This window comes from Lepus europaeus, chromosome 3, assembly GCF_033115175.1.
Source record: "Lepus europaeus isolate LE1 chromosome 3, mLepTim1.pri, whole genome shotgun sequence".
NCBI lineage: Eukaryota > Metazoa > Chordata > Mammalia > Lagomorpha > Leporidae > Lepus > Lepus europaeus.
In genome coordinates this window covers 114,818,340-114,844,163 of record NC_084829.1, presented here as the reverse complement: position 1 = coordinate 114,844,163, position 25,824 = coordinate 114,818,340, and the positions used below count along the sequence as shown (strand labels likewise).

General features: G+C 39.5%; 1 protein-coding gene across 1 annotated transcript in view; it reads right to left on the bottom strand.

Moving 5' to 3' along the window:
• Positions 1-1,315: 1,315 nt before the first annotated feature.
• RWDD1 (RWD domain containing 1) overlaps positions 1,316-25,824 on the bottom strand; it is a 34,058-nt gene continuing 9,549 nt past the window's right edge. Inside the window, exons 3-7 of the mRNA XM_062186657.1 lie at positions 17,987-18,117; positions 11,079-11,222; positions 10,323-10,455; positions 9,764-9,826; positions 1,316-3,729 (exon numbers count right to left, since the gene is read on the bottom strand). Coding sequence (XP_062042641.1) covers positions 3,608-3,729; positions 9,764-9,826; positions 10,323-10,455; positions 11,079-11,222; positions 17,987-18,117 — 593 coding nt within the window. The 3' untranslated portion in view covers positions 1,316-3,607. The remainder of the gene's footprint in view (positions 3,730-9,763; positions 9,827-10,322; positions 10,456-11,078; positions 11,223-17,986; positions 18,118-25,824) is intronic.

Genomic DNA, 25,824 nt, shown 5'->3' with positions numbered 1-25,824 from the left:
CGGAGAGTGACTTTTAAAGTTTGGCCTATTATAGAACATAGTTGTTGTCATGGCTTCAAATGTGTAAGGTACTGATCAGGATATTAAAAATTTGGGCTAAGTTGTATTTTTTTTCCTTTCTTTCATGAAGGGCAGGGTAAGAGACATTACCATAAAAAGAGATTGACATACAGTAGCACTCAAGCATTAACTGAATAAACTGTTCACCCTGACGATAAAGAGATCAATAAATGGCTAGCTAAAATGATCATTCTCAGTTCACTACAAAGCAAATTTTTCTTTTTTTATTGTGCTGTCCATGGTATAAATGATAACAGGTGTTGTTATATGTTGGACCAAAAACTGAGAACTGAGTTAGATTTGCTAGCATAGGATAATGCAAATTAATTTTAGATGTCAAACTTAAAACATCATTGGACATTTCCTTTGAAGGCATAAATTTTAAAGTCCTCTGATGAATCTGCCCAGCAATGAAAATGATCCCTTTACCCACTGTCTAACATAAGTAGCTTGGCCAAAAGGTTACATGAAACTGTACTAACAAAAACTTGAAAACTTAACAATATACCCTTTGGACAACATTCAGTCATCTGTTTTCTGACACTGTTTTTAAATCAATAAACAACACATTTTTACATATTTACATAAACTCACACTTCCTATTTGTTATCTCCTCTGAAAAATTTTCTCTACCACTTGGCAGTTTCTTTCTGAAACCATTCCTGGGGGTAGGCATTGTGCCACAGCTGGTTAAGCCACTGCGTGGGATTCACACATTCCATATCAGAGCTCTAGTTTCAGTACATACACTCCACTTCTGATCCAACTTCCTGCTAATGCATTCTCAGAGGCAACAGATGATGGCTCAAACACTCTGGCCCCTCACAGCCATGTGGGAAACCTGGATGGAGTTCCAGACTCCTGGCTTCAGTCTGGCTCCAGCCTTGACTGTTGCATTTGGAAAATGACCATCAGATCGAAGAGCTTTCTCTTCCTCTTTGGGCCTTTCAAGAAGATGAAAATAACATTTAAAAAAAATAATACTATCTCTGCTGCTCTTGACATTCATTTTGAAACACAATCATACATACAATGCCTCCTACTTTTGTTGCCTTACACGTAGTTTATCTACTTGTTTGCACTTCATAACATGCAACAAAGGGCTAGCACACAAATATTAAAATCATTATTTCCTGTATTCCAAGAAAGCATCTCTTTGCTTCTTGAAACATATAGTTTTTCCTTGAAGTTTGTGACAGTCCAGTGAATTCATCCTTTCCATTCATGAAATGTTACTGATCACTCCTCTTCACCCTCAAATGGCAAAAATTCAGGTAACCACTTACATATGTTGCCAAAGATCAGCATTTATCCACCTTTTTCCCTAACAAACACCTGCTGGCAGAAGAGCATGAAGTGTAACCCAATAGGCAGGAGCAATATTCAAAACTGCAGATGGCATATAGAAAATTTCTTTGAACCTCCCTTCATATTTTACCTTTAAATACATGAATATTCCATACTTTATTCACTCAAACTATTAAGTGCCTAGTACTTGGACTAGACATTGTTACAAAGATACACTGATGAATATACATTTGTTTATTTATAACCTGTACTTTTATACAACTTGGCACAAGTAGGAAAACAAAAACAAAAATTTTCTGAAAACCAATAGCAAAACTGATAATCCAAGATGGGTCAATTATTGCTTCAAATACCAGTGGTCTTGCTGTTGTACATCCTGGGATTATGAATGCTCCAATTTGATAAGCATAATCTTGGGTTAATTCACAGAATGCAATGTTAATGTTTCTCGAGATGAAAATATTTGGGAATGTTATTAGAACTAACCATGTAGTCTTCATTGGGTTTTATCTACATTCTGAAATAACAAAAGTAGAAATCCATTTCAGTATCTGGAGAAATTGTATAAAATTAACCCTTAAAACTCATGTGAAGGCAAGGGAGCAGCATTGTTGACACTTCAAAGTCAAGTCATGTTTGACTGCAGCAGCACATTGCTAACCATAGCTTTTTTTTTTTTTTTAACCTTAATTGAATTGCCTCTTCCAGGTTATTTGCCAATCAGCTTCAAAAGGTATCTCTCTTTAAGAGAGCAAAATCTCACATAACACAAATTTGTCAATTTCTCCCTGTTTAGAAATGAACATTATTGCTATTTCATTCTGTTAGTCTGGGGCCAAGACTAATCAGAAGATTCCCTGAAAAGTACTGAACTGTCTAATGATGGTTTTATCATAATAATTTGCATTTAATCATGAGGTCTAATTTAAAAATAAATGTGAGATTGATATTGTTGCTTGTAGGTAGGTGATATATATACTTTTGCCTGGAGGAAACTACTACCAATAGCACAAGTGATTTCCAGTTGGGCTTAAGAGTTAATCCTCCAAAAGAGCAGTGACTTATGGCCATCTCATATGGATGCCTATTCAAGTCCCAGTTGCTCCACTTCCGATCAAACTCTCTGCTATGGCCTGGGAAAGCAGTAGAAGATGGTCCAAGTGCTTGGGCTCCTGCACCCATGTGGGAGACCGGGAAGAAGCACCTGGCTCCTGGTTTCAGATCAGCCCAGATCCAGCCATTGCAGCCATTTGAGGAGTGAACCAGCAGACAGAAGACCTCTTTCTCTCTTTCTCTCTCTGCCTTTGCCTCTCTGTAACTCTGCCTTTCAAAGAAATAAATAAATCTTTAAAAAATAAAATAAAAGCAAAACAGCAGTGACTGGATAACTTGCATGAAGCCTCGCTCTCCTCACTGGAGCCCCAAAGTCAATCTCTTCAAATTATAAGAAGGCCTCATAAAAGTGCATGGATGTAGATGTGTATTTCCCTTGTAGACAACATACAACACCAATAATTCAGACCCTACCAGAACAATTAGTTAGAGATGGGGAAAACATCAAGATATATAGACTTTACACCTGTGGGACAGGGGCTGTTAATCAAGAATGTATATCAGAATTACCTATAAAATAGGAAGAAGATTTTGTTGTTTTAAAATTTTGATTACAGCTCAGTGTTCACAAACCTAACCTGAGAGGAGCCTGAACGCACATCTTTTAAAATCTCTACAAATGATTTTGATTCAAACACTATTATAGGACTGAAATATTTTATTCCTGATTATAATATGAGCCTCTGCTTTTATTAAGACTTAAATGTATTGTGTCTGGAGGCTAGAATCCAGAAGGTTTAGTGCTCTTTTCACTCTCGTCTTCTAATACTTATATGAATGATAACATATGGAATCCAAAAACATTCTCGTGTCTCCAGAATAGAAATTCTAAGTTAATCCAATTCACAGTGGCAGCCTATTTCATGCATGGTGTTAGAGGCATGATCTCTCCCCAACACTAATTGATTTTAAATATGTAACCTTGTGCTCATTAATAAGAGGAATTGAAGATTTTACATTTGAAATTTTAAGGTCAGTTTATTAAGTTCAATGATGAAAGCTATCAGAAGAATATTCTCCTGAAAATTATTTTTTTCTTAGAAAAAAAGAAAGGAAAATCAAAACCCTCTCAGCTAAGCCACAGATGCTGTGGCAGTCAAGCCTCTCTGCAGAAGGGGATAGTCCATCAGTCGGTTGAGTCACTTCCTGGGTCAGCAGGATTGTAGTCTGGATCATCATCATCATCTTCCAGCTCCAAGTCATCCATTTCCTGGAACAAAGACTCATCTACTTCCACATTGTTGCCAGCTGCAAAAAAAGCAAAACTCATCTTCATTCTTATGTTCAGGAATGAAAGAAACAGCTCACTGGCAGTACCAAAAAGAAACTTTCAAATGTGCATACGAGGTATGAGTGATGACATCCCAAACTACCACTGCAGTCACACCAACAATGATCTGTGTTGGTCAGTAGAGGCTGACCTTTTCAGAGCAACATCATTCTTCCAGTTTATGATTTAAAAATCAGTTATTAAAGAGAGGCCTATTAGGATTCATATGTGGCATCTGATATACGTTGAAGACAATGACACTACAGTTGTCCTGGTTATCCATGACAGATTATCACTGACTTTGGGACCTGTATCAGGTGTTCTCTCTTTTAATATGGCAGATGCACCCTGTTAAAACTCAAATGTGCTTTAATTCATTAATTTTATCTTCATGCTTATCCAGTTCCCTGTGTAACCAATAGTATGCCTTTCCAAGATTCCAAATGTTTAAGCCCTATGGGAAGCAATAACCAGTCTCTGCATTAAACATCTTCACTCGAAGTAGACGAAAGTAGGATAGTGTAAATCACCATAACTGTTATCTTCCTTCCCTCTCAGACTCTAGCCCATTGACATTCAATTCAGTGAAAATATAAAAGGAATAAATCTTGCTTCATGCCTCCGAACAGTTTAGTAATAAAACACAATTTGCTAAATCCAGGCAAAGAAGACTAAGCCTGAAAGATGTCCATGACATATTTGAATCCTCTAAGAAGAAAATGGTGAAGCACAAATTCCACAGAGAAGTTTATGCAAAAAGAGAAATGTTAAGTCACTAAATGATGGGAAGACGATAAGGATGAAGGCCACATTGAAAAAGAGAGTCAGTTAACCTTTTTCACTAAGCAGTAGAAATCATCACTGGATTTTAAGGAGAGAAATGTCATGATTAAACATGGATTTTGAAAATACCACCTCAAAGGCAATGAATATGGAACAGGTAAGGGCAACAGGAGGAAAAAGAAGAGAAATGATTTAAGAGGCTACCACAAAGTCCAACTGAAAATTGGAAAAACCTTCAAAACTGGAAATAAAACTGTTGAGCAGACTTTTCAGAGTCAAAATCAGCAGGCAGCCTTTGGAAACTTACTGATATGAAACAATACTTGATCCATTAGAAAAGGAAGAGAGTCAAAAATGACTGAAAGGGACCAGTGCTGTGGTATAGTGGGCTAAGCATCAACCTGCAGTGCCAGAATCCCACATGAGCGCTAGTTCGAGTCCCAGCTGTTTCTCTTCCAATCCAGCTCCCTGCTGACAGCCTGGGAAAGCAGTAAAAGATGGCTCAATTGCTTGGGCCCCTGAACCCTCATGGGAGACCCAGAAGTTCCTGGTTCCTGGCTTCAGATTGGCCCAGCTCCAGCCATTGCGGCATTTGGGAAATGAACCAGTGGATGGAAGACTTCTCTCCCTCTCTCTTCCTCTATCTGTCTGTAACTCTACCTTTCAAATAAATAAATCTTTAAAAATACGATTGAAAAATACTGAAAGTTTTCAAGTTCAATATGGAGTGAGAAAAAGCTTTTTGGAGCCAGAACTTTCCAGCAACAGAGGAGGTAAAACAAGCTCCGACTTGAGAGAAGGGATAAAAGAAAGTATCATTGCAGGGGATCGCTTTAGACTTTTTTCTTTTTTTTAAATTTTATTTATTGATTTGGAAAGTAAGAGTTATAGAGAGGGAGAAGGAGAGACAGAGAAAAAGATCCTCCACCTGCTGGTTCACCCCTGAAATGGTAATAATGCCATGGGCTAGGCCAGGTCATAGCCAGGAGCAGGAAGCTTCTTCCAGATCTACCATGTGGGTGCAGGGGCACAAGTACTTGAGCCATCTCCTGCTGCTTTCCAAGGCAAATTAGCAGGAAGCTGGATCAAAAGTTGAACAGCCCAGAACTAGGGAAAACTATGGTGAAATTCATATGGAAAGCAATCTTATACAATAAAAACAAAGCCGGCGACATCACAATACCCGATTTCAAGACATACTACAGGGCAGTTAAAATCAAAACAGCCTGGTACTGGCACAAAAACAGACTTGCAGACCAAGTGAACAGAATAGAAGCTCCAGAAATCAATCCATGCATCTACAGCCAACTTATCTTTGATAAAGGAGCTAAAATCAACCCACGGAGCAAGGACAGTCTCTTTAACAAATGGTGCTGGAAAAACTGATCTCCACAGGCAGAAGTATGAAACTAGACCTTTACTTTACACCTAATACAAAAACCCACTCAAAATGGATCAAATATCTAAATCTATGACCTGACACCACCAAATCATTAGAGAACATAGGGAAAACTTTACAAGACATTGGCATAGGAAAAGACTTCTTGGAAAAGACCCAAAAGCGCAGGCAATCATAGCCAAAATTGACAAACGGGATTACTTCAAGCTGAGAAGCTTCTGCACTGCATAAGAAACACTCAGCAAAATGAAGAGACAACTGACAGAATGGGGAGAAAATATTTGCAAACTATGCAACTAATAAAGAGTTAATGTCCAGAGTATATAAAGAGCTCAAGAAATTAACGGGCCAGCGCTGTGGCGTAGTACGTTAATCCTCCACCTGCAGCGCCAGCATCCCATATGAGCACCAGTTCTAGTCCTGGCTGCTCCTCTTCCCATCTGGCTCTCTGCTACAGCCTGGGAAAGCAGTGGAAGATGGCCCAAGTCCTTGAACCCCTGCCCCCAAGTGGGAGATCTGGAAGAAGCTCCTGGCTCCTGGCTTCAGATTGGCGCAGCTCCGGCCATTGTGGCCGTTTGGGGGGTGAACCAGCGGATGGAAGAGCTTTCTCTCCGTCTCTCCCTCTCACTGTAACTCTTTCAAATTAAAAAAAAAAATCTTAACAAAGAAATCAACAACAAAACAAACGAACCAGTGAAGAAATGGGCAAAAAGCTTAAATAGGCGTTTTTCAAGACAGGAAATTCCAATACCAATTGACACTTGAGAAAACGCTCAGGATCACTAGCCATTAGGGAAATGCAAATCAAAACCACAACAAGGTTTCACCACACTCCCATTAGAATGGCTCACATACTAAAATCATCAAATGAAAAATGCTGGCGAGGATGTGGGGGTAAAAGGTACCCTGATCTACTGCTGGTGGGAATGCAAATTGGTGTAACCACTGTGGAAGACAACATGGAGATATCTCAGAAATCTGAATATAGACCTACCATATGATCCAGCCATCCCACTCCTGGGAATTTATCCAAGCCAAAAGAAATCAGTACATGAAAGAGTAACCTGTACCCTAATGTTCACTGCAACACAAGTCACAGTTGTATAGATGTGGAACCAATCCAGATGTCCATCAACTGTTGACTGGATAAAGAAATTATGGTCTATATACACTTTGGAGTGCTACTCAGCTGTTAAAAAAAAAAGTGAAATCCTGTCTTTCACAACAAGATGGCCGCAACTGGAATCCATTATACTTAGTGAAATAAGCCAATCCCAAAAAGACAGGTATCATGTTTCCCCTGATCTGATGTAACAAAGAGAATATCTGAAATGTAATGTATTTGCTGAAACAGATATCTTGAGATTCAATGATTATTTATAGCCCTTGTCTCTTCCACTGAGAAACAGTGTTTTGTTTAGTTTTGTTGTTTTCTTTTTCTTCATACCATTTGTTGAGCTCCATTACTTAAAGTATGGTTAACTATAAGATTCATTAAGTATACTGAAAATGAATCATGGTGAAGATTAAGAGTGGGAATCCAAGAGGGAAGGGGGTTGAGTAGGGGGTTGAGAGGTTAAGTGTAGGGGTTGGAGGTATGGTGGGGAGAATCTCAGTATGTTCCTAAATCTGGATATATGAAATATATGAAATTTGTATAACTGAAATAAAATTAAAAAATAAAGAAATTAAGAGTGAAAATGTGAAACAGAGGAGGAAGGGTTGGAGCATGGGCAGGAGACAGGTGGGGAGGGAAGTGTCACTATGTTCCTAAATCTGTATATATGAAACACATGAGAGGCCAGCTCTGTGGTCAGTGGGTTAATATACCACCTGGGCGCCAGCATCCTATATGGGCTTCAGTTCTAGTCCTGGCTGCTCCACTTCCAATCCAGCTCTCTGCTATGGCCTGAGAAAGCAGTATAAGATGGCCCAAGAACTCAGGACCCTGTACCCACATAGGAGACCTGGGAGAAATGCCTGGCTTCGAATTGTCTCAGCTCCGGCCGTTGCAGCCACCTGGGGAGTGAACCAGCAGAAGGAAGACCTTTCTCTCTGTCTCTTCCTCTCACTGTCTGTAACTCTACCTCTTAAATAAAATCTTAAAAAAAAAAAAAATACATAAATACATGAAACTGTAGAACAAATAAAATTTTTTAAAGACCTTAAAATAAATAAAGTTGAGCAGCCAGGACTCAAACCAGTGCTTGTATGAGATGCCAGCATTGCAGGCAGCAGCTTAACCTGCTGCGCCACAATGCCAGCCTTTTTTTTTTTGAGAGTATAAAAATCTTGAAGTAGCTGCTACAAAGAATGTTATAGAACAGATTTTTAAAATTGTTGAGTGTTGGGGGCAGCATTGTGCCACAATGGTTTAACCGATTACCTATGATGCTGACATCCAAAAATCGGAGCACAGATGGGGTCCCAACTGCTTGGCTTCTGGTCCAGCTCCCTGCTAATTTGCCTGGGAAAGCAGCAGAAGATGGCCAAGTACTTGGTACCCTGCCACCCATACATGAGACCACAATGGAGTTTTAGGTTCCTGGCTTCAGTCTGGCCAGGCTGTTGCAACATTTAGGGAGTGAACTAGTAGATGCAAGATCTCTTTCCTCTCACTATTTGTCACTCTGCCTTTCAAATAAACAAATCTTTGAAAAAAATTGTTGACTGTTGATGAAGGCCTAACTTATATTAGGAAGTATGATTTAGTAGTAGGCCACACCAACCACGTTTCTTAACCTTCTTCAGGCAATCCAGAACAAAGCTGAAAGGCCAAATATTAGAGGATCAGATGGATGTAACAGAAGGCTAATAAAGTGCATAACACTAGGGTGTTACCAGAAGTGTGACTAAGTAGGGAGCCCAGTTTAACAAACACGTGTAAGCCATCAGCTCTATGAGGACAGAGAATTGATTTACATTGTCCACTGCTGTACCCTAGAATCTAGGACCGTGTAATAAATAGTTGTGGAGGGACTGGCACTGTGGCGCTGTGGCGCAGTGGGTTAAAGCCCCAGTCTGCATATAGGTACTGGTTCAAGTCCTGGCTGCTCCACTTCTGATCCAGCTCTCTGCTATGGCCTAGAAAAGCAGTGGAAAATGGCCCAAGTCCTTGGGCCCCTGCACATACATGGAGACCAGGAAAAAACTCCTGGCTGCTGGCTTCAGATCAGCAAAGCTCTGGCCATTGCAGCCATCTGGGGAGTGAACCAGCAGATGGAAGACCTTTTTTTCTCTGCTTCTCTGTTAACTCTGCCTTTTAAATAAATAAATAAATCTTTTTAAAAAATAAATAAACAGTTTTGGATAGATGAATGATGGATAAATATAAGAGCAAAAGAGGATCAAGGTTACAAGAAAAAGGAGAAGGAAAGAAAAGAGACTAGCTGCTCCATCAAGAATAGCAAGAAAGGTAAAATTCTGGGTTAGGAAGAAGGCTAGGAGTTCCACACCTGAGGTCTCTACAAGCTCCAGAACAGATGACGGAACAGCTTCCATCGATTTGTGATACAAAAAATCTGAAGACGAGAGGTCTCCTGAGTCACAGTAGCTCAGTTTACTGGTTGTTAGGGGCTGGTGGGACCACAGTTGTCTCTGTGTTGCTATCTTTGATACTGCTATGTTACCAGGAAACTTTTAAACACATAAATAAAAACATTCAGTTCAAATATACAAATGGATCAATGATTCAGATTTAACTTTCAAAATGTATTTTTTAACAGCCTTGGAAGGAAAAATTTTTAATGACATAGTTATCACTCAAATTCTCCTGGTTTAAAATTAAAGGCAGCACATTATATACATGTGGAAATCTAATATTATCTTACCATCCTCCAAGAACTGGATATCAGATGTGTCAAGATTATGATCTGTTTCAAACAGCTGTTTCCCTATAAGAAATAAGTCATCTTTTATTTGAATGGCATAGTTATTCCTTCATCTTCCCCACAACTCTAAAAAGTGTAGTTATCCAAGAAAACAAGATGGAGTACCTGCTTTTTTCTTTGAATTGCAATGCGTTTATGAATTCATTTGGTAGCTAGGTGGCATATAAAATGTCTTTGCATTAAAATGGAACAAATGAAAACATAGTCTGCCTTAGCATCCTAGAAAAAAACATTAGTTGCCTCTACCACTCCTAAGGCTTGTGATCCTAAATGTCTGCATCTCAAGGAGCTATCAATTAAATATTTAATTTTAAAAAAGCCATAAAAATCAATCAGTCACTATGTGTTAAGAAATATTACTATATAGATATATTTTGTCTTTTGGTCCTAGATGTATGCATATATTATTTTTTATAGAAATCTATCCAATGACCCTCTTGCTACATAAGAAATGATACAGGAGAGTTTGTAGGGAACAGAAATGCAGAATGGGCCATACCACTTAATTTATTTTTTCCTGCTTGTTCTTCTTCTTTCATTCGTTTCTTTTTAATTTCCAAAAGTTCTGCATCAAACTTGGCCTTCCAGCTTAAGAAATTCTCAATTGTAACAGGTGTGCCATGGAATAATTGCTTAGAAAATAAAAAAGACATGTCACCAAACTGTGACTTTAGCAAGTCAAGTCTACTTATATCTTCCAAACAAATACAACCATGTACAAGAGAAACATAAAAAAAATTAGTTCAAATTTTGAAATATTTAAACGGACTTCTGCCTGCACTGGCTACTCTCATTAGTTTCAGTAACTTATTCTGGAAACTTCTGTCTTTTATTTTTATTACAAAAAACAGACTACTCAACATTCACTGCTTTCACCAGTTATTCATCACTAAAAAGAAAGTTGTTGCTATTAGTATTACAGTTTGAATTCACATCATAGAAAATCATAAGTTTTCCACTTTGTTTCAGAATTTGTGATTCTCTTTGCATCTAGTAACTTTAAATTACTGTGGTAGGTACATTATAATTCTGAACACTATACTTCAGGTAAAAGCATTTTTAATTCTTGATATAACTGCATGAGATTTACAAACCTTCTGATAACTATCACTCATTGCTGAAGTCATGCCTCTAATTACTTTTGTTCATTTTTCTGATTTCCAAAAAAATTACTGAAATTGCAAATAACAAAACCTAAAAAGAACCAACAACATATATCAAGAATAATGAAAGAAAACAAAGCTTTTCAATATACCTTTTCAGCTTCTTCAGCTTCTTTTTCCTTTTGTTTCTTTTCTTCCTCTCTTCTAGTTTTTATCTGATCTACTATTTCATTTAATTTTTCTTGCACAGCTGTCACTAGAGTAAAGATCATCACCATACCAAGATTTTCTTCAGCCTATATAATAACAACAACAAAAATGACGATGACACACTTCTTAGAAAAACAAAAGGTAACCAATGGAAAAGAAGGCTTCTAAGGAATTCCAAACATTTATAACATGATCACTAATTCAGTTATAACATATGCTCATACAGTTGGACAAATGATCACTTATAGAGAGTGTATTTGTATTTATATATAAATGATCTTATATAATTTGCTACATCTAACAAAAATCTTTCAATAAATTGCTTAATAATCATAAATACAGGTAAATTCAGAAAGCTTTTTCCTGTAGTAAATTAATAACATCATTCCTTCAGAATGTTTTCAGTATTTTAGTCCTTTTTGGGCATTTTAAAAATTACCAGAATTTTGAGGCCAGAGTAATTCTCTAAATCCAATATAATAACAAAAATTGTGGGTATTTTCAATTTTTTTTAAAGGATTTATTTATTTATTTGAAAGGCAGAGCTACAGAGAAACAATCTTCCACCCACTGGTTCATGGCCCCAGTGGCAGGGGCTGGGCGAGTCTATCTGGGTTTCCCACATGGGCTGCAGGGGCCCAAACACTTGAGGTATGTTTCTTGTTTTCCCAGGCACATTAGCAGACAGAATTGGAAATAGAGCAGCCAAGACTTAAACTTGTGCTCATATGGGATGCCGGCCTCTTAGGCAGCAGCTTAAACCACTGCGCCATAACACTAGTCCAGGTATTTTTGTCATTTATATTTACCTTTATTTTAGACTGGATACGGTTTAAAACCAATAGCAGCGCCTCCAACTCATGAAAGGGATACAAGTCGACATTTATTCTCCACAGAAACAAGATAGGAGTTCAATGAGATAAAAACCAACAAACAAAAAATCCAAACAATACTAGCCAAACTCTCAGTCTCAGAATTATCAAGCATTTATTGACAGGACTGGCCTCAGCAGCATTTTAATGGGTATTTTGCTCCCTAGGCTCTCCACGAGCACAAGGCTTCAAGCTATCCCCTGTAATCGTCCTCGGTGCGGCTTTTCAGTGATGTCTTCCTGCTAAAAATCTTCAGTCTATGACTAAACAAACCTCTCTTGAATGCCAAACTCATTTTTTAAAGCTACTCATTGGATGATGATATAATGTTCCACAATCACCTCAACACTGAAACTAGCAACTCTGTAAAATCCATCCCTGGGTTCTCAAACTCAGCTAATCACCGTACTATCTACCTAGTCTGAACATCTCTATCTCACATAAGTTCAATTATTGTCTCTTAAACATTTAAATCGGCCCACTATTCCTTATCAACACTGTTATTACCCCAGCTCAAGACTGTAAGAAACTCCTAACTGGTCCTCTTGAAACCTATGAATCAGGGCCAGCACTGTGGTATAGCAGGTAAAGCCGCCACCTGCAGTGCCAGCATCCCATATGGGTGCCAGTTCAAATCCTGGCTGCTATCTTCCGAGCCAGCTCTCTGCTCTGACCTGGGAAAGCAGTAGATGATGTCCCAAGTGCTTGGGTCCCTGTAATGACATGAAAGACCAGGAAGAAGCTCCAGGTTCCTGGCTTCAGATCATCCTAGTTCCAGCCATTGCAGCCATTTGGAGAGTGAACCAGCGGATGGAAGACCTCTCTCTCTCTCTCTCTCCCTCTCTCTCTCTCTCTCTCCCTCCTCCATTCATATTTTCTCACCAAGCCCTACCTCACTCTCCTCCCTCTCTTAACACCTTTTAACAAGTTTGTTCCCTGAAAACTCTCCTGCATCCTTTATTCGTTTATTGTCTACCACACTCTTTCTATAGGTCTCATCTTCCTCCCGAAGCTTCTCCAGTACTTCAAGTCTATGTCCACCCATACAACTCTGTACTTCACCTGTTATACCATTTTTCACACAGAATAATGATTTCCAATTTTCCAATCCAGAGTATAAAACCTCTGAAACCAGGTATGGTGTCTGTCTTTGGTAGTCAACCAAATGCTCAACACATTCAAATAATGAAACTTTTACTTCATAAAAGTTAAATATTCTCAAGGAAAGTATAAAAATAATTATTCATATGGAAATTAGACAACTCAGAAGTCCTACAAGTTCCATATCCCTAGTGTTCAAAGAAATACAAATTATAACTATATACCATTTTCATCTTGTCATCTTTTTTTTCCCTAAATGAAAATATCTAGTTTTAGCGAATGAATATCTAGTTTTACTTCAATAGCTATGGTGAAATTGTGAATTCACAACCATTTTCAAGGTCACTTTAGTAATATATATGAAATTCTCAAGTATGCAGAGCTCTTAATCCAGCAATCTTACTTTTGAATATTTATTTACTTATTTGAGAGGCAGAGTTACAGATAGAGGGAGAGACAGAAAGAGAGATCTTCCATCTGCAGTTCACTCCCCAAAAGGCCAGAACTGCTGGAGCTTGGCTGAGCCAAAGCCAGGAGCCAGGAGCTCCCTCCAGGTCTTCCACGCGGGTGCAGGGGCTCCTGAGCCATCCTCCACTGCTTTCCCAGGCCATTAGCAGGGAGCTAGATTGGAAGTGGAACATCCAGGTCTCAAACCGGCACCTGCTTGGGATGCCAGTGCCACAGGGTAAAGGCTTACCCTACTATGCCACAGCACAGGACCCACAATCTTACTTTTGGAAAACACTTGACTAGTACCTTGATCCGTAATTCAATTTATTCAACAAATATTTGAATTGTACATCTGCTCTAATATTACAAATAATAAAAATAATAATACCTGGGTTTAGCATCCTAATCTGACAACTTGAAATCCCAAATTCTCTAAAATCTGAAACTTTTTGAACATCACATAATGCCACAGGTGGAAAATTCCACAAATGACCTCATGTGACAGGTCTCATTCAAACCACAGGTGCACTATAAATATTGCATAAAATTATCATCAGGCTGTGAATATGAAACATAAATAAATTTTAAGTTTAGTCATGGGTCCCATCCCCATCTCATCTGAAACACTTCTGATCCCAACCATCTTGAGAAAAAGAAACTCAACCTGTACGAGAATGTTGAAAGAATACTGAATCAGGCAAAAATAAATAAGTTACTTTATAAAATTGTAATTACATATAAATACAACAAAATGGTAAGCAGTTATCAAAAATGATGGCACAGAGCCAGTGTTGTGGCGTATTACGTTAAGCCTCCCTCGGCCTGCGGTGCCATCATCCCATATGCGTGCTAGTTCATGTTCCAGCTGCTCCTCTTCCAATCCAGCATTGTGCTATGGCCTGGGAAACAGTAAAAGACTGCCCTAGTATTAGGGCCCCTTCACTCCCGTGGGAGATCCGGAAGAAGCTCCTGGCTTCTGGCTTCAGATCGGCACAGTTCCGCCATTGCAGCCATTTAGGGAGTGAACTAGCAAATGGAAGACCTTTCTGTCTCTCCCTTTCTCTGTCTATAATTCTATCACTCAAATAAATAAAATATTTTTTAAAAAATTATGACATATGTATGTTTAACTGAAATGGAAAGATGTTTACATACACTGTTATATGAAAACAGATGTTGTTAAACATTATGAACAGAAAGACCTGCAAAAAGCCTGGTCTTAAAGGTTTGGTCCTCAAAATTTTATGTCAATGATACAACGGAGCAGGAACTTCATTAGTTATGGTGTTTGGAGGTAAGGCCTTTGTGAGGTAACTGGACTGGGTCATTAGGGTTGAGCTCCTAAGATTAAATCCTAGTGGTTTTATAATAGGCCTTACAAACACAGACACGCATGTTTCCTCCTGCTATGTGAGCTACCACAGAATTTTTTCAGCAAGACAGCTATCACTAAACCGCCTTTCTTTATAAGGTTAGTTGACTCAACTATTTTGTTGTAACAAAATAAAAAGCTAATACAATGACTTTCTGAGTTCTTAAAATATGAATTTTTGATAACCAAAAATTAATACAATTACTTTTCGAGAAAATGTACAAATTTGCCTCAATATATCTGATGCCAGGCAATTTCTTAGCAATCAAAACTGCCTTTTGAAAGGAAAGAGTTTTAGCACAAATAAAATATCAAACACATGAAAAGTTCACTCAGAATGGAATGAATAATTTACCTACTATGTGGCCAAATGAATGTTAAAAAAATAGCATAATTATCCTAGGTTCTCTACAGTGTTTTAAAGTAAAGAAATTAAGCCAAATGATGTCAGAGTTATGCGATTTCATGTTGGGTAACAAAGTGAAAGGACACAGGGTCAGCAAAGATTCCTGTGTGTTATATCTTCTTTCACTCTCTGTTCTTTAATAGCTCCAGATATTTTGATAACATCAGCACTCAGGGATATTGGTCCTTGGAATATACAAGACATATCTAAGGTAGAGATGGAGGTATGCTTACTGCCCTCTCTCCTTAAAGTAAACAAACAGAACTTAGACTTCTGATTTTAAGATGGTAGAGTAAGGATTTTATTTGCATTCCCTACTCTCTATTCTCAAGAACTCATAACTCTTTACCAAATATCTGCCAAGCCTAAATTGTGGTTAGTTCATTCTACAACAGAACTAGTCAAATAAGAACTTTATGGTATCTACTCTTTTTTTGGACAGGCAGAGTTAGAGAGAGAGAGAAAGGTCTTCCTTTTTCCATTGGTTCACCCCACAAATGGCTGCCACGGCCGGCGCACTGCACCAATCTGAAGCCAGGAGCCAGGTGCTTCCACCTGGTCTCCCATTGCGGGTGCAGGGCCCAAGCACCTGGACCATCCTCCACTGCCTGCCTTCCCGGGCCACAGCAGAGACCTGGACTGGAAGAGGAGCAACCGGGACAGAATTCGGCACCCCAACCGGGACTAGAACTGAGGGTACCGGTGCCGCAGGCAGAGGATTAGCCAAGTGAGCCACGGCACTGGCCAGTATCTACTTTTAATACCACGTAACCTCCCCTCTTGGAGGTCTCCTAAACTATTAGTGCTGTTTGTAAGCTTAGGGAAAAAGAAAAATACCAATCACCAATTCTTTTCCCAAATTATAAGCAACTAGCCTATAACAGATCAGAATGTGTGAGAGTTTTAATTTTATTAAAAGTTGGAATTTTGGGGCCACAGCTGTGGCACAGCGGGTTAAAGCTCTGACCTGAAGTGCTATCATCCCATGTGGGTGCCAGTTCTAGTCCTGGCTGCTCCTCTTCCAGTCCAGCTCTCTGCTATGGCCTAGGATAGCAGTAAAAGATGGCCCAAGTCCTTGGGCCCCTCCTGCACCCATGTGGGAGACCTGGAAGAAGCTCCTGGCTCCTGGCTCCTGACTCCTGGCTCCTGGCTTCAGATCGGCACAGCTCCAGCCATTGCAGCCATCTGGGGAGTGAACCAGTGCATGGAAGACCTCTTTCTCTGTCTCTACCCCTCTCTGTAATGCTTTCAAATAAATAAAATAAATTAAAAAAAAAAAAAGTTTGAATTTTGGGGCCCAGCACTGTGGCGTAGTAGAAGTTTAAATATCCGCCTGCAGTGATAGCATCCCATGTGGGCGCCAGTTTGAGTCCCAGCTGCTCCACTTCTGATCCAGCTCCCTATTCATGGCCTGGGAAGGCAGTGGAAGATGGCCCAAGTGCTTGGGCAACTGCACCCACATGGGAGACCCAGAGTGAGTTTCTAGATCCTAGCTTCGGCTCAGCCCAGCTCCAGCCATTGCAGCCATTTGAAGCATGAACCAGTGGATGAAGGACCTCTCTGTCTCTCCCTCCCTCTCCTTAACTCTGCCTCTCAAATAAATAAATATTTGTTTAAAAAAAAAAGTTGAAATTTTTAGCTACACATGGGACCAATCTAAGAACCAAACCAAAACTATATAAAGTATCTAATGGCCTGGGGCCGGCGCTGTGGTGCAGCGGGTTAAAGTCCTGGCCTGAAGCGCCGGCATCCCATATGGGCGCCAGTTCATGTCCCTGCTGCTCCTCTTCCAGTCCAGCTCTCTGCTATGGCCTGGGATAGCAGTAGAAGACAGCCCAAGTCCTTGGGCCCTGCACCCACATGGGAGACCCGGAGGAAGCTCCTGGCTCCTGGCTCCTGGCTCCAGATCAGCGCAGCTCCGGCCGTTGCGGTCATCTGGGGAGTGAACCAGGGGATGGAAGACCTCTCTCTCTGTAACTCTTCCTTTCAAATAAATAAAATAAATCTTTAAAATAATAAAATAAAAAATAAAGTGTCTAATGGCCTTTTTATCACTTAAGAGCAAGAAAAAAAATTCTGGAGGTAACTGAGTTTCACATAAAAGCACTGGGGCAACTTCTACAACTAAAATTTTAAAGGGACAGTGTGAAACAGAAAAGATGCTTTGTGACTATGTATCACAAATTCTGTTTGGTCAATGTACACATTTTCTTTTTTTTTTTTTTTTTTTTTTTTTTTTTTGACAGGCGGAGTTAGACAGTGAGAGAAAGAGAGACAGAGAAAGGTCTTCCTTCCATTGGTTCACTCCCCAAATGGCCACCACGGCTGGAGCTACGCCGATCCAAAGCCAGGAGCCAGGTGCTTCTTCCTGGCCTCCCACATGGGTAGCAGGCACCCAGACACCTGGGCCATTCTCCACTGCCCTCCCGGGCCACAGCAGAGAGCTGGACTGGAAGAGGAGCAACCAGGACTAGAACCCGGCGCCCATATGGGATGCCGGCGCCGCAGGCGGAGGATTAACCAAGTGAGCCACGGCGCCAGCCCCAATGTACACATTTTTAATAGCATTTTTAACTCTTGAAACCAACTTATAGAATTTAAGCTCAATAAATAACATCACCATAAAACATAAAACTGTTATTTCCTTACCTGTAATGCTAATAATTTTAAAATGTCTGATACATCATTATCTTCTAGATTTTCCTGGGAGAATATTTCATAAAGAGGAGTTTCATCTGGGTATTTTTCACTGTATGTAAACTTGAGGGTAGTCTGGACAGCTAAAAGACGAGAATAAAAGTTTGAGGTGAATATCTTAAAAATACAGAAGCTGTTGAAGCAGTAATTAATTTACAATGTGTCAATGAAAAGTGGCAAAACTAAGGTTACTAAGAGATCAGCTAGATAATCACTAATATAAACAATATATATCACAAAGGAATACCTGTTATCTTCCAGGATATGTTCTAGCAGGCGCTAGAATTGGGAAAAGAGCCAGGATTCACACCTAGACACTCTGACATGGGATGTGAGCATCCCAAGCAGCATCTTAACCACTGTACCAAACACCCAACCCTAGTAAGTTTTAACAGAAAATGTTTAGCACGACTATTCAGTCACAAACTGACTGGTAGAACTGAGAACTCAGTGGGCTGGACTGCAGAGAGATACCGTGCATTAATGTGCCCATGAGAATTCCTCTCCTAGCAGTGTCAAATCTGTAAACCAGCATAGGCCAAAAGAATAAGTAAGAAAGTATAGATCAATCAGGTTAAAGGTTTACAAGATAACCATAAAACTGTCCAGTTCAAAATCATGTCATCTAACCAACAGCCAGCAATGCCCTGTTGGCACTGTGCAGATATTAATATAGTTTCCATGGCTACAGTTAGATTTTTTTTTTTTTTCCTGCCACCAGGAACTGGCTCTGGTAGAAGCTTGAAAAGGAGACTACAGTAGCACTTTTTAAATGTGTTATATTCAGGTCCTTTTGTTTATCTTGGGGAGAGTTTTTAAAGAGAGTGGCTTCTAGGGCTGGGGCTGTGGCACAGCAGGGTTAAAGTCCCAACCTGAAGCATTGGTGTTCCATATGGGCACCGGTTCAAGTCCTGGCCACTCCACTTCCAATCTAGCTCCCTGCTGGTGCACCTGGGAGAGCAGTGCCCCTGCACCCATGTGGGAGACCCGGAAGAAGCTCCTGGCTCCTGGCTTTCGATCGGCTCAGCTCTGGCCACTGTAGCCATTTGGGGAGTGAAGCAGTGAACGGAACACCTCTCTCTCTCTGTCTCTACCTCTCTCTGTAACTGTCTTTCAAATAAATAAAATAAATCTTTTTTAAAAAAGATATTCAAAAAAAGTCACATAATCTGGGGTCATCTTTGAAAATAAATAAATAAACAGAGTGGCTTTTATACATCCTGTAATTCTCAGTCATGCAGTGCGATAAAATACCAGTAAGTGATAAATGTATTTCATGTGTAAGAAGTGATTTTTTAATATTCCCACAGCAGTTCACTTAACTGCTGTGCCAAATCCTAGTCCCTATATTTTGTTTTTCTCTTCATGCATGATATCTACAAAGGATTTTATGAGTTAATCAATGTAAAAGATTGAGTGTTAGGGGGTCAGTAAAAAACTCTATGCCTTCTGGCATTTTTCTTTCTTCCGTTATTATTCTAATTTTATTGCTAGAATAAGAAGCTTTTCTTTTAAATTATTTTTCCCAGTTTTCTTGAGGTATACTTGACAAGTAAAAATCACATATATTTAAGTAAACAACATGATGTTTTTACATATATTTGTGAAATTATTACCACAATCAAGCTAATTAACTATCACTTCACATAGTTACAATTTTGTATATGAAGTAAAAACTCTTAATATCACCTCTCTTAGCAAATTTCCAGTATAAAATATTATTAACTATAGTCAGCACACTATACATAAAGTCTCCAAAATTACTCATGCCACATAACTGAACATAGGGACCCATTGGCAATATTTCTCCATTTCTCAGGCCCTAGTTGCTAGTCCCTAAACAATCAGTGTCAAAGAAAAAATTGAGAAAAATCAAAAAGTATCTTGAGACAAATGAAAATGGCAATATACCATATCAAAACCTGTGGGATGGGGTTGGAATTGTGGTGCAGCGGGTTAAACTGCCACCTGTGATGGCAGTATCCCATGTGAGCAGCAATTCGAGTCCCGGCTGCTCCACTTCTGGCCCAACTCCCTGCTAATGTGCCTGGGAAAGCAGGGAAAGATGGCCCATGAATTTGGATTCCTGCCACCCATGTGGAAACCCAGATGGAGTTCCAGGCTCCCAGCCCAATCCAAGCCGTTGTGGCCATCTGGGGAGTGAAACAGCAGATAGAAGGTCTCTTTCTCTCTCTGTCTCTGTTCCTCTCTCGCTGTTAACTCTGCCTTTCAAATAAATAAATTTTGTGGGTTGCAGCAAAAGCAGTTCTAAGAGGAAGGTTATAGAAATAAATACCTACTTTTTAAAAAAAGAAAAAATAAATAAACCACCTAACTATACCTCAAGGAACTAAAGCATATCTTAAGGAACTAAAAAAGGTGGAGAACAGAGTTGCACAGTGGGTTTAGCCACCACATGTGATTATACCACCCCATATGGAGAGCCAGGTGGGACACCCAGCTGCTCCACTTCCAATCCAGCTTCACACTAATACATGTGGAAAAGCAGCAGATGATAGCCCAAGAACCTGGGCCCCTGTCATCCATGAGGAAGAATCAGATGGAGTACCTGGCTCTTGGTTTCAGCCTAGTGCACCCCTGAATGTTGTAGCCATTTGTGTTGTAAACCAGCAGATATCTGTCTTGCCTTCTCTCTCTCTCTCTCTCTCTCTCTGTCTGTCACTCTGCCTTTCAAATAAATAAATAAAAATTTTAAAAGGAATTTAAGAACTTAGCACAAAATCAAAGGAAAGAAATTATAAAGATCAGAGCAGAAATAAATGGAATAGACTAGAAAAGCAACAGATAAAATTGATGACACTTAACTATAGACTAAAATAAAACGAAAAGACTAAAATATTTGTAAATAAAATTATAAATGAAAGAGATCTTAAAATTGACACCAATGGCCAGCGCCACAGCTCACTAGGCTAATCCTTCGCCTGTGGCACCAGCACCCCGGGTTCTAGTCCCGATTGGGGCACCGGATTCTGTCCCGGTTGCTCCTCTTCCAGTCCAGCTCTTTGCTGTGGCCTGGGAGGGCAGCGGAGGATGGCCCAGGTCCTTGGGCCCTGCACCCGCATGGGAGACCAGGAAGAAGCACCTGGCTCCTGGCTTCAGATCAGCGCAGCACGCCGGCCGTAGCAGCCATTTGGGGTTGGTGAACCAACTGAAGAAAGACCTTTCTCTCTGTCTCTCTCTCTCACTGTCTAACTCTGCCTGTCAAAAATTAAAAAAAAAAAATTTTTTTAAAAACTGACACCACGGGGAAGAAGTTGGTTATATGATGCAAAGTTTCAAACAGGACAAATAAACTCTGGAAATCTATTATATAGCATAGTGACTATAGTTAATTTTAATACGTATATATATAAAAAACTGCCAGGAGAGTAGATATTAAATGTTCCTTACCACAAAAGACAAAGAAAAGGTAAAGTTCAGCACCATTACTGGCATATTAGTTTTTTCTGCTAATGTGTCAATGGAATTTTTTTAATTAATTTATTGATTTTGAAAGAAAGAGAGAGCAGGATCTTCAATCTGCTGGTTCACTCCCCTGATGGCTGCAATGACTACCACAGTAGGCCAGGCCAAAGCCAGGAGCCATGTGCTTCATCCAGGTCTCCCATGTAGGTTGCAGAGGTCCAAACACCTAGGCCATGAGCAGAGAGCTGGATCAGAAGTAGAGCAGCCATAAGAGATTTTATTTTTTCCCAGATGGCATGCTCGCATGACAGGCTGCGGCCTTACCCATTACACCACAATGTGAGCCTCATCAATTGAATGTTTCATGTGCACTATATCATGAGAACATTCTTTAAAATATAGTTTAAATAGCTGCGAGTTGAATTTCACCATACAAGTATATTAAAATGCATTTAACTGGAGCTGGCATTGTGGCGCAGCAGTTAGCCTTAGTCTGTGATGTCAGCATCCTACGTGGGCACTGGTTCAGGTTTTAGTTGCTCTACTTCCAATCCAGCTCTCTGGTGATATGCCTGGGAGGGCAGCAAAGGATGGCCCAATTACATAGTCCCTGATCTGATGTGGGAGACCTGAATGGGGCTCCTGGCTCCTAGCTTCAGCCTGGCTCAGCTCTAGCTGTTATAGTCATTTGGGAAGTAAACCAGCAGATCGACAATTTCTCTCTCTCTCTCTCTCTCTCTCTCTCTCTCTCTCTCTCTGATTCTCCCTTTAACTCTGCCTTTCAAACAAATAAATCTTTAAAAAATACATTTCAGGGCCAGTGCTGTGGTGTAGCAGGTAAAGCTGCCACCTGCAGTGCTGGCATCCCATATGGGCACTGGTTCATGTCCCGGCTGCTCCACTTCCAATCCAGCTCTCTGCTATGGCCTGGGAAAGCAATGGAAAATGGCTTAAGCCCTTGGGCCCCTGCACCCATGCGGGAGGCCCAGAAGAAGCTCCTGGCTCCTGGCTTTGGATCGGCGCAGCTCCGACCATTGCGGTCAACTGGGAAGTGAACCAGCAGATAGAGAACCTCTCTCTCTGCCTCTCCTTCTCTCTCTGTGTAACTCTTTCAAGTAAAATAAGTAAATCTTTAAAATAAATAAATAATAAAAAATATGTTTCATCATTTTAAAAAGCAAGGTTCTCTTAAAAAAAAAAAAACACTTACTGGTTTTACCATAAGCACTATACACTCATTGTAGAAAATTCAGAAATACAATCAAGGAAAAAATAAAATCTCAAACAATCCATCATTAGGAAGAAATCTGTTACCATTACAGTACACTTTACTTAACATATCTTAAAAGCATTTCTGAAAACATATTTCAAAGTATCTTTCTTTCTACATTTTAATCCAGATTATATAAACATTATACAATTATTTGAAAGGCAGAGAACACACAGACAGAAGAGAAATAGAGATGAAGACAGAATTCTTCTATCAGATGATTCAGTCCTCAAACAGCTGCAATAGTCAGGGCTGGGCCAGTCTGAAGCCATGAGCCAGAAGCTCCATTAGGCTCTCCCACGATGGTGGCAAGAACTCAAGTACTTAGTCATCATTCACTGCTTCTCAAGCACATTAGCAGGGAGCTGGATGGGAAAGCAGAGTTCCAGTGACCCTAACTAGCATTGGAACCAGTGTTCCAATATGGGATGCAGGTATCCCAAGTGGCAGCTAACCCACTATGCCACAGTACCTGCCCCATATATAATCATTAATTATAATCAGAATGCTGCGCAATTCATCAAATCACTCAAAATGTATACATAAATATCAAAATACACATTGTACCACATAAATACATATAATAATGTATCAATTTAAAAGGAAATAGCCAAAATTTTATAGATATGATCTCAAACATGAATTCAATTCATTAAATCTTGAGTAGAAGCAGATTTTTCTATTAAGTATGCCACAATTTATTAAGAGAAAACAGTAATAAACATCCTAGTTTATATTATATGGGTGTCACAATAGTTTCCTTAGAATAAAAATATCCTATAAATAGATATTTATTGGGTCAAAGGATATAAACATTTTTAAATCTCTTGCTTCATGATTCCAATGGCTCTCCTACACATCGGTATCAATTTACACTCTCAACAGCATATTGTTCTGTCCTCACCAATACTGATAATTTCTTGGTTAAGATGAAATATTATGTTAATTTCAGTTTCCATTTTAATTAGTATAGAAACTCAAAAAAAAAAAAAAAGATTTATTTATTTGAAAGAGTTACAGAAACAGGAAGAAACAGAGAGCCTCCATCGGCCGGTTCACTCCTAAAATGGCCACAACAGCCAGGGAGGAGCCAGCTCAAAGCCAGAGGCCTGGAGCTTCTTCCAGGTCTCCCACATGGGTGCAGGGGCCCAAGAGCCTGGGCATCCTCTGCTATTCTCTCAGGCATATTTGCAGGGAACTAGATTGGAAGTGAAGTAGCCAGGATTCAAACTGGTGCTTGTATGGGATACTGCCATAGTAGACAACGGCTTTACCTGCTATACCAGCCCCAAGACTCATTTTTAATAATCATTTATAGGCCGGCACTGTGGCTTAACAGGCTAATCCTCCGCCTTGTGGCGCCGGCACACTGGGTTCTAGTCCCAGTTGGGTGCTGGATTCTATCCCTGTTGTCCCTCTTCCAGGCCTGCTCTCTGCTATGGCCTGGGAAGGCAGTGGAGGATGGCCCAAGTCCTTGGGCCCTGCACCCGCATGGGAGACCAGGAGAAGCACCTGGCTCCTGGCTTCGGATCAGCGCGATGCACCGGCCGCAGCGGCCATTGGAGGGTGAACCAACAGCAAAAAGGAAGACCTTTCTCTCTGTCTCGCTCTCACTATCCACTCTGCCTATCAAAAAAAAAAAATTTAAAAAAAAAAAATTTTTTCAAATGGGGCTGATGGCCTGTATAGAACTACTTTACAGATATATTATGCCATTACACCAATGGAACTGCTGTTCAGAATTTGGAATCCCTTTCTAGAAATTCCTTATTTTTCATTTCAGTAAATCTTAAAGAAAATTACATTCAGGATTATTTTATCAATGAATACTGCTACAGGATTACAACACCCTTAATGGCATTATATGAAGCCAGAATGATGTCACAGGCTTCTTTACAACGGGAGTTTTAAATAGTGTGAAGAGCAGTCAGTACAAGATTTATTTGGTGTTTTAATCCCATAGAGAAAAGTTTAGATATCTGCAACAGCATACTGGTTATCAACTCAGTAATAACTCAGTGTCTAATATCTTTAGGTAAGATTTCAGTAATGTAAACGCCAACTTCATTTTCAACTCATTTTTATACAAGACAGATTTAGAGTTATCAATTAAAAACATTATAATTAGCTATTACTGACTATTCCTGACAGAATTTTCATTCACTAGCCTAAAAGGGAAAAAAAAACCTTTTAAGTTGACAACTTATAAACAATATTAACTAAGTGAATGAAAGATGGAAACTGGCTTCAGACACCATCACTACCAAACATCTGTCAAATTTAATTTATTTAATTTCAATGTATTGACTTCATAGCTGCTTTATTTCAATTTTATATTTAATGGTTCTACAGCTGGAGAACAGTTTTATCTGGTTTTATATATACATATATTGAAATAACAGCAGAATGTTCACTTCAAAGAAACAGAGAAAAGCATATACACAGGCATATATTCAGCCTCATTTATTACAGCAAATTATCGAGTAAACAACCTAAATGTCCAAAGACAAAAACAGCCATGGAATACTATACAACTATTGAAATGAGTTTGCATGCAAGTCATGTTTTGGATAAAAATCTACTTTTTCTTCTGCTGCCCTGGTTATTGTTTCTGCTTCACTTTTCAAAAGTTAGCTTATTGTGACATACGTGATCTCACTGATTCCACTCCATTTCTCTAGGAGTCACATTTATGCAATAAATACTGACTAGAAGCACACATCACTTATAGTACAGCCCTAAGACCATCTTAGCATTTCCATACAAGCAGTTAGGACTAACAATGGCTGCACAATGAATAAAATTACTGAGAGAGAAACTTAGAAAAACCACAAGTATTTTTTTTTTCATTTATTAAACTTTTACTTAATGAATATAAATTTCCAAAGTACAGCTTATGGGTTACAATGGCTTCCCCCCTCCCCTAACTTCCCTCCTGCCCGCAACCCTCCCCTTCCCTGCTCCCTCTCCCCTTCCATTCACATCAAGATTCATTTTCAATTCTTTTTATATACAGAAGATCAGTTTAGTATATATTAGGTAAAGGTTTCAACAGTTTGCCCCATATAGCAACACAAAGTGAAAAAACTACCGT